Raw genomic sequence first — 10255 nt, 5'->3', positions numbered from 1 at the left:
CAAATTGGCACAAGCATTTAGCTTTAGTGTGTCCTTTGGGCACTTTCCCTTTGATGATGGGGTGGAGGGGGTGGAGGGAGTGGAGGGAGTGGAGGGGGTAGAGGGGGTAGGGGTAGGGTGGGGTTTGGGGTGTGGTTTGTAGTGTGGGGGTGGTGGACATGGGACATAAGTGGAACTAACCATAGTGAAGAAAAGAATGTTCAATGTGAGAACAAGGGCAATTGAGGTTGCACCAAACTTGGCCATTTTTTGAAAGTTAAAGAAATTAACTCTCTCTCAACAATTGGATGTGGCTAAGTTGTGAAAATGGTGTTTGTTTGGTATTTGGAATAATGAAATGAGAGGGTACTTATAGATGGAAATGATGGATTTTTTTGGCTATTTTTTGGAAATGTTTTAATGGAGAAAATTGAGTGGCCCATGTGGGGTATTGCATAACAATTGTAAGAGAATATAAGTGACTCATATAGTCAAACTCCAATATAAATAATGGATACGAGTAGAAAAATAAAAAAAGGTCTTTAGCAACACAAGTACTTGAGATAAGACTATGATACAAACATGGATTATGGTAAAATGGTAATTGAGATTTCTTCAACAGTAATTAAAGATCTTGAATGCAAGTCCCGAAATAATAAAAAAAACACCACCTCAAGAAATGAATTTTGCTATGTGCGAATTTGAATTTGATCGAATTTTAATACAAATAACGGGGAAAAAAAAAGAGATAAGACCATTATGAATTATAAACTTTGGAATTTTGTGGATTTTGTTGATCATTTATTATTTATTTCTTGATTTAGAATAAACATTTATCCTTCCGTTTTCACATGGGACTTGCATTATTTTGCTTAATGATTTGCACATCAACCTCTGTACGGACCTGTGTATCAAGATCTGAATCTCGTGATAAAGTGTTTGTGTTAGATGTTTTTAACTCAGATTTTTGAAAAGATTTTGTCTGTGTTCTCAAGTGCTTATTACATAAACAAATTATAACAATAATAATATATTTGTAGTGTAATCTTATAAAGTGAGATCGATCTAGAAAGGTTAGAATGAATACAAACCTTATTCCTACCTCTATCTGCCTTAGTGCTCAATTTATGGATTACACTGAGTATGTTGTTGTTGTAATTTGTTCTATGTAATGGTCATTGATCAATATGTCACCTTCCTTAAATCTATGCATATGAGTAATAAAAGCTTAGACTTGTTCTAATTGAGGTTTTTAGCGATTAACTTATTTACGTAATATACAACTGAAAATAATACATATAGAAACATTTCCTAAATTTTAGTCGAAGAGGTTTAATAGAAACACTTTATCATACACTGGTATTTAATTGAAACAGATTGTATTTCGAATGTCTAAATCAAATTATAAATTTTAAAAGTTCTCGATATATTCCACATTTTTGTTTTACTTTTATTAGTGTGCTTTTATATTAGCTGCACAAATATCATGCCATATTTAAGACTATAATTTCTAACTTTGCCTTTAACCAAACACCGCACATAATTGAAATGATTTTTTTTGGCTTCTAATATTGCAAAGAATAAAAAGTAAAAGCTTATATCCCCTGGCTAGCCAAGACTTTATATATGATTTTCATCATATCTTACCGTCTATAGTTAATTAAGAATAAAGTTAAACTCCTTAATTCCCATAATTTAATGACCATTCATTATAATTAGAACCTAATTAGAAAGAAGATAGGGAAAAAAATGTGTTTTTGATGCGTATAGGTATATATCTTACCATCTATAGTTAATTACGTACTGACTATAATGCTACTAAATTAATACATATGTTTATTATACACTAAAATTAGTGCAATTTACCTAACACTAAACATAAAAAATAATAGCTCCAAAAACAGGGCTAATAATTAATATTCCATATAAAGACAGAATGTCACGCGATTATGAAGTCATGATATCACAAATTATTTTTATGGGTTCAATATTTACGATTTTTAGTATTAAACTTGTTATAATTTTACCATTATAAATTAATTATCTAATATTTATTGTAATTTTAATAAATATTTATATACACATAATTTATGTTTATCATATCAAAAGTATTTGAGTTCATCTTGAATGGGTACCAATAGTCCAATACATTGGATCTGCCTCCGCTCTTCGCAGTAGTGGTCCTTATATATCGTATTATCATATGGTCAAAAAAAAGAATCCCAAAATGAAAGTTGGTTGGTACATTTTTTTTAGTATTTATACAATTCGACCAAATTTAAGCCTAATATATACCTAGGTTCTTCATGATCACATCTAAACAAGATTTTAAAAAAAAATATAAACAACAATAAAATTTTAACTAACTAGAATTTAGAGCTAATTAGATGTCATCTTTTACATAGGGACATATTTATTTTAGGCTGAGAGGTGTCATGTGATACTGCTTCGTTGAATTTTTTTATTAAATGTATATTACAGTATCTGCTTCGACTCAAAGTTATAAATAGGTTCACAATTTTGAAGCGATGGAAAATTCTTTAACTTAGAATACTTTCGTACATTCCCTTCCTAAACAGTAATAACATTTTTTTAGAAAAATAAAAATAAATAAATTATAGGTTAAGCACAAAGTCCACTTCCCCATGAAATAAGTTGTAATTTTTATTTTATTTTTTAAGTCGTCTAATGGTGCTCAAATTATATAAAAGCAAAAGGCCAATAATATTTGACCCCATTACTAAAATCAAATCGTGGATCGGATAACTATAGACTTCATTTTCAATCAAATTAAATAGGTTCATTTTATTTATATAATTAATATTTGTCGCATATTGTAAATCACCAAATTCCTATCAATCAGATATATAAGAAGGACAAAAAAGATATAATGTCACTTTTGATGAACTTCTAGACACGTATTGAGGTATCTTAATTATGCATGAAAACCAACAAATAATGAATTCATGTGGTTTACATTAAATATTCAAAAATAAAGTTATAAAAAAGTACTATTTCTTGCAATAATTCTTAAACCCGTGACTCAAAAGTCCAAAATTTAAAGTACGTATTATGTGAGATAATAAATGTCTAAATACAAGTTTAAAGAAATTACTTAATTACGTATAGGAGCTAATAGTTTAATGATCTCATAATAGGTTTTCTAAAAAAAATATTACTCCATCGATTGTAAGGATAAAAAAATAGGGAAGAGAATTACGAGATAGGATTACCTAGCTATGTAGTTCTAAAATAAAAAAAAACGATGCAAACAACCTCTATAGATTAGCTCAATTGACAGATATTGGAGGATTAGCATCTAGATAAAATTCAAAAATAGCCATTTTTTTGAAACTCATGATATGATATAGATTTCAAACTTAATAGTGAATCTCCATCTCAATATCCTGGATTACTGATTACAATTATCCTAGATTTTTCACTTATTTAAGTTTGAAATCTATGACACTATCATGGTGTTTCTACATTAAAAGTGGCTTTTTAATGAATTTTGACACTGGCTATTTTTCAAAGAGATTAGCCACGTATAGTTTTGACCCTGTGTTTTAAGTCGCATTTTTTACCTCAGAATTCCTCTATGATTTTTTTATAAGAAAGAAAGAAAAAAAGTCAAGCAAACTTAAGTCTATGACATTTAAGTGGAGAATGATATATACAGGAATAGGTCGATCATTCCCAAGTTTCAAAAGCTATCGTTGCATCAAAAGGTTGGCTCCAGATCGATTTTCGTAATAATTAAAGAAAAATGAAGAAAACAAAATTAGAAAACCAAATATATGTATTTCACATTGACATTAATCAAGGGATGTGCTTTCAATTTCATTGACTATGTGCTAAAGGTGGTAGCCCTAAACAAGGGGAAACAAAGAAGAACCACGCATTCACTCAAGTTGCAACAATGCGTTAAAATTTAACGCGGAATCCCATTTGTTTGAAAACCAAAAGTCTTTTTAATATCCTCTGCTTCTTTTTTCTAGTAAAAACAAATTAATGCATTGACTAGGACTTTTGTACCTTAATTAGATTATACTACTTTGTGTGGTTTATGAAACTTTGAGTAAGCTCAATCAAAAAAATATCTAAGATTTTGTATAGACTTAACGGTTTACTTTGGATGTGACAAGTTAATGAGGCATGAGACTGCCGACTATACTATAGTCCAAAAATAAAAATATTTATATTCCGTGTTGAAAGTATTAAGTTCGTATAAATTCAAATCAACAAGTTGCATCCGCCCCTAACTCATGACAGCAGCTTGTACTGTCCGCAGAAGCGAAAGGAGTGTCAGAGTGATGAGGCAATGTTTACCAGAAACATACTGCATTCTACTTTGTGACGGAATCAAAAATTACAAAATAATCCATGAACACCTAACTTGAAACTCAAACATATAACAAAAAATACATTTTAAAATGTTACTCAAAATTCATGTAGTTTGACTTTTGAGAAGAAAAATGTAAGTAGTAAAAAGGAAGGTGCGTATAATAACTCTAGTCACTAAAATTCAAATCAATAAGAAAGAAAATACATCATTGTATTTTACCTAAAGTTGGAATTTTATTTCAAAAAGCAGCGTCTCTAGTAATGGTAAAATCTGCGTATCATTCTACCCTCTCAGACCAAATGCAGGCAGAATTTATCATAATCGATTATTCTCAGTCTCCCTTATGATTTATAATGACATTTCCAATACCACATTTCATGTAATTAATTTGAACATGTACATGAATTAGTCAAAAACAAGAGGTGAAGAAAAGATTTTATCGTAGTAACCATGGAAAAGCAACAATTTCAATAATAATTGTTTGATCTCAAAAAGACAGTCAATCTACTAACCTTATAAGTTTATGACTAACCCAAATCAAACTCTCAGATATGAAAAGATTCAGCAGAAAAGCGACAAAAGCAAAGTAATGCAAGTTTGTTGGTTTGCAAACGTCAAACCAAGATTTATTTTGCGCTGTTTCAAGCGTTATAGTTGATTATACATTAGAAGAAAAGCAGGAAACACATTTGTGGATTCAACTGCAACTAGATTCAAGCTCAAGGTTCTCCTCCGAGCTCCACTCTTAAGTTGTCATATGGATAGACCTTTGGTGTCTGCTCATATCAAAAACAGACGTTACAAAAGAAGAAAATAGAAAAGATTAATCAATAAAAATGAAGATGACGGGGAAAATCAAAAGCACAAGTTGTATGATGATCAAAGGACGAGGGGGTTGCAAGCAGTTAGTACTGACTAATTATAAAAGTCAAGGCAGGTTGACACAGTATGTAATCACTAGGGTATTTATATTTGATAATTGGGGATTGCTCAGAAGTAGTGATTGTGGTAAAGGTGAACATTACTTACTGAAAGCCAGCTCTAATTGCACCTTGCAAGGAGGGAAAGAGACCAAGTATCCTACCCGTACCCCTTTCCCATCACCCTCAAAGGAAGTAGGGGGTGATTCAATGAATTTTCCCCACTAGTAAGGTGGAAGTCATTTCTACCTCTCTAAAATGCTTCTCTCTTGCAACTAAGGATATTGATAGTGCCAGTACAGCTTAAAGCACAATCTCGAATGACATTCCCGCCCAGGTGATTTGGAAATAAGCAAATGATTAATACAATCACTACGATACAGCCTTTGAAACATCTAGACAGTATCATACACTTCTAGTACAGCCTGTGGAACTAACTAGCCAGTGTAGTGTCAAATCATCAGCTGCTCTAAATAAAAGCCAAGAGCAGTCCATGTTGTTGAAATGATTAAGGATTTAGATTCCAAAGAAGGAAAATCTAGTTCACATCCTTCACTCTGAAATCTTGACTTCTGAAACCATTTTAATCACTTGAATGAAAAGTTTATGTGATAAGCACAACAGGTCAGCAACAACCGGTATCCATTGTACATTAACATAGCCTCATTCAGACAGTGAATCGTCGTGCCCAAAAATAATAGAATCTAAAATTCCTGCTATATCATACTAGGTGAGTGAAACAGTTTGGTCTCTTCCTTAATTCTAAATGCTCTCACCTTTATCTTTTAGAACAGGAAAGGGTCAAAGATGTCCTTGGCATATTGAATATGGCTTAAAATTACCCTCTTTCCACCTATTGGACCGAAATTGCCCTTGACATTGAATTTAAGCCTCAAATCACCCCCTCCTTTTAACGGAACAGATGTGGAAAATATGAAAATTAAAAATGAGGTATTGATTTGTTGATCCACATATAATTAGACCCAATTCATTCACAACCTAACCCATTAATCCAAACATGTTTTTAGAAGACCCCCACAACTTCATCCTCTTCATTCACCTCAGACCAAGATGATGCATATCAAAGAATTCTTTGAAATCTGTATACTCAGAAATAATTTGACAAGTATATAAATAAATTATTAATACCTCCTATGGCCTTCTATAATTTGTTTTGCTTCCCAATCTTTATATTCAAATGGAACCTCCCCCCTTTCTTCGTTTCTCTGCCTAAATTTCTCTATTGAATTATCCACAGGTACATTCTTCTTCTTAGTCATTTTCTTCAATTAGGGTTATGTTACAAATCCACCTTCAAGATTTTTGTTCTTTTTTCCTATTTTATAATCAACTCAATTATATTTTCATCGGGTCAAGAATCCATTCATCATTCAAGAGATTTTGATATTTTGTCACTATGAAGGCATCCCAATGGTTCTGCCTTCAATTGTAATTGCATCAGAAGAGTGGGGAAAAAAAAAACAGAGAAACTTTTGATTTGTTCTAGTTCTTTCCAAAATGTCATTGTCTCTTTCAGCATCGAAGACAATTAGGCATTTAGTTATACAGCAGTACGTAATCAAACAGATTGCTGATTCCAGACCGGGATTAGGCAACCATGCTCAAGTTCAATACTTGAGTAGCATTGCTGGTGTTCCTTCACATTATCATGGGTATGATGCTGGCAGCAAGGTGATTAAGTCTTCGTCATTGAGAGAATCAAGAGGATGAAGTGGTGCGGGTCTTTTTAAAATGGGTTTGGGTTCATGGGTTGGGTGGTAAATAGATTGGATCTAACTAGTAACTACATATGGACCAATAAATTAATGCCACATATTTAAATAAAAAGACCATATATTCCATATTTGCTTCCGTTACAAGGGGCAAATTTAGGCTTGAATTTAATGCTAAGGGTAACTTTGGTTCAATAGGTAGGAGGAGGGAAATTTTAAGTCATTTTCAATACGTTGCTGGTATTTTTGACCCTTTTCCATTTTCAGGATAGAACTTTCTTCAATCCTGCAAACGCACACCCTTAAACTCCAACTAGTACCTTATGACATATTGAACACATAGATTTTTTCTCTAAAACAATAAGCTAATGAAACTTCTTTCAGCAAATCAAAATCAACAGCAAACAACTTGATGAATACAACAAAATTGTCGACAAAGCTAGCGCATGACTAGTATTAGTAAAGAGCATCTAGCCTTGAATTTACTGCACAATATAAATTAAAAAAAGGATATGATGCAAGACGTTTCTTTGTATATTCTTTCAGCAAACATTTCTCATCTTTTAGCACTTCATCATGGAAACAAAATACATTTAATTGAGTAAAAACTTAGGCTTCTTCAATGACCTACAATCTAACCGAGTAAACAGAAACTTTGGTGAAGAAAACGAGATTTCACTAAAACAGCATCCAGAGGATGAAAAATTCAAAAGTTGACAGAACCAGTACAAGGTATATCTACTAATCTTAGGAAAACATCTTCCTAAGTATTTAACACTACCAAACAGGAGAGCATGGGAAGACGCTTTCCGAAAACATTTTTCTTCATACCAAACTCGAAAGGAGCAATGAGGAAAATTGCCATGGAAAAACAATGTAGGATAGAAAGCTCTAATTGAACAAATTCAGGTGAAGAATTCTAACCACAAGCTACTAGTGCTTGCAGCCCCAGAAATAGGAAGTAATTTAGGTTAAGAAAAGAAAAGTCCTTAAGGTGGTGCATAGAAAAAATGAAGATACTATCTCTACCGATACTTGAAGTACTACACCAGAGACGTTTTCACCATCGTACTAGAGACAGCCTTTTCTTTTTAAGAAATAACCAAAGGCAGTATAACTAGTGGTGGATTACTGGATTGACTATAGGTGGTAAAACCTCCAGCAATCCTCCTCTTCACTGATGGTTCAGCTGAAGGCGCATGTGCACCAGGAGGTGGACGGAAGAATTGACAGGGTTATAGACCGGAGAATCAAGCAGATGCTCTGATGGGGTAGTTGGGAACTGCGCATTTTTCAAGTTTGGTAAGACAAAGTGTGTGGATACTTTGGCCAAGAACCAAGTAATACTATTTGCTTGGTTTTCGATCCTAGCATCACATCATTCTGTCATAGTACGTCAATATTTCAACAGAACCTTTCCCAGCCTATAAAGTTTAGATCACATAACAAACATTAATATAATCCACGTGATGCTGGTCATTTAGCCACAGAATAAAGAAACCACAGCCACAAAAGAGTTCTTTAGTAAAATTACCCTTTACTCAACAAAAAAAAAGAAAAGAGTTCTTTAGTATTCGTCCAACACTAAGATCAACAAACAGCTTAAAGTAATTTTACCATAAATCGACACAGTAAACAACAAACAAGTTCGTCCATAGTAAAAACACACACAACAAAATGCAACTGGCATCTGGACAACATGGTACAGTAAAGTCATCAAAGCATAACAATTCTTTTTCTGATAAGTATGTCAACAAAGCATAACTGATTCACACAAATAAAGATAAAACAGAATTGGAATTCAATAAATGGAGACTTACAAATGGAATTTTGGAGGCTTTATCATTCCAAACAGCTAACAGTCCAATCCCCACAAAACAACTCAACCCACCGCACAACCAAGCCAATGCTTCATACTGACATTAAAAGCAGTTCAAGAATCTTCAATTATCTTATATAAATACCTAGACTAGCAAAAATGAAAAACTCGAAATCGTGAACTGTAAAAGCCATGAAGATGGTTCAAATACTAATCCCCTTTCCAACAGATACAAAATCCTAAGATTTCACATATAGAAGTCTTCAAGTTCCAGATTATAATTAATTTGACTAACAAACTAAAGGGTGAAACAATGAATTGGGGATTCGTAAACAAATCTTGAGCCAAAAATCTAACCTTTCCAACAGATATAAAATCTTCATGATTTAATCTACTATCAAAAATAAAAATTGTAAAAGAATAAACATGGGATTCAAATAGGGATCCTAATCAGAATATCAAACCTTTCTAACATCAGCAAGCAAATCTCCAATTAACATTGAAACTAATTTGACGAAAAATGAAAAATTGTAAACGATAGAAAATGAAATGGGGATTTAACAACAAATCTTAAATTAGAACAAAAAATCTAACCTTTCCAACGGTATCTGCTATGCGATCGATACAAGGCTCGGGAAAAGGAGTACCATTGTCCCATGTAAGTTCATCATTCACATGAAGCTACAATCACAACGAAACAAAATTAAAACTAAGTTATAAAAAATAAAACTAATTTGACTAAAAATGAAGAATTGTAAACGATAGCAAATGAAATGGGGATTTAACAACAAATCTTAAATTAGAACAAAAAATCTAACCTTTCCAACGGTATCTGCTATGCGATCGATACAAGGCTCGGGAAAAGGAGTACCATTGTCCCATGTAAGTTCATCATTCACATGAAGCTACAATCACAACGAAACAAAATTAAAACTAAGTTAGGGTTTGCCAATCAAATTTATAAAGAAAAAACAAATGGAACCTAAGGACGTATTAATTACTGTACGTATTTATACTATAGGCATTACCGGCTTATCAGGTACAATATGTTTGCCGACGGGAAGCCCCATGCCGGCGCGTGTTCGAAGAGAGGATGCGACGGACCGGGCGACGACACCGTTTCCGCCCATAATGCGAGTAGCTACATTACTCAATCTTCCGGCCATTTTCCGATGATCGGAATCGTTCGTATCTCGCCAATTGTTCTTCGGAATTCAACGATTTGTGATTCAGTTCAATGTTCTTTACCTAGTAGAGATTGTGTTACTGTACTTAGGCAATGAACTCGAACGACGCCGTTTAGTAATTTCATTATTTTATCTTTTGGTCCTACTTTCTGTGTAACTACCATTAACAGCACCAAAGTTTACTAGTGTACACAAAATCGTCCCCCTAAAGTTGGAAATAAAAACATTTTGAATGTAGGGTGTGTTTGGTATGAAGGAAAACATTTTCCGGA

The 10255-nt window shown here is 33.0% G+C and overlaps 2 protein-coding genes across 2 annotated transcripts in view; both read right to left on the bottom strand.

Annotated features, from left to right (window-relative positions):
• Nucleotides 1–346, bottom strand: part of LOC107062125 (lipid transfer protein EARLI 1-like) — a 1488-nt gene extending 1142 nt beyond the window's left edge. The window contains exon 1 of the mRNA XM_015312391.1: nucleotides 126–346. Coding sequence (XP_015167877.1) covers nucleotides 126–246 — 121 coding nt within the window. The 5' untranslated portion in view covers nucleotides 247–346. The remainder of the gene's footprint in view (nucleotides 1–125) is intronic.
• A 4401-nt stretch (nucleotides 347–4747) lies between these two features.
• Nucleotides 4748–10090, bottom strand: LOC102604645 (NADH dehydrogenase [ubiquinone] 1 beta subcomplex subunit 8, mitochondrial). Its single transcript, XM_006355414.1, has 4 exons — nucleotides 9825–10090; nucleotides 9615–9701; nucleotides 8798–8893; nucleotides 4748–5100 (listed from the first exon to the last, which is right to left on the bottom strand). Exons 1-4 carry the CDS (start codon nucleotides 9960–9962, stop codon nucleotides 5044–5046), a joined length of 378 nt encoding a protein of 125 aa, XP_006355476.1. The 5' UTR covers nucleotides 9963–10090; the 3' UTR covers nucleotides 4748–5043.
• Between the last annotated feature and the right edge of the window lie 165 nt (nucleotides 10091–10255).

The sequence above is a fragment of the Solanum tuberosum genome, unplaced genomic scaffold (assembly GCF_000226075.1).
Source record: "Solanum tuberosum cultivar DM 1-3 516 R44 unplaced genomic scaffold, SolTub_3.0 scf00201, whole genome shotgun sequence".
NCBI lineage: Eukaryota > Viridiplantae > Streptophyta > Magnoliopsida > Solanales > Solanaceae > Solanum > Solanum tuberosum.
Note: the sequence above shows the minus strand (reverse complement) of the source record. Positions and strands in the feature narration are given on the sequence as shown.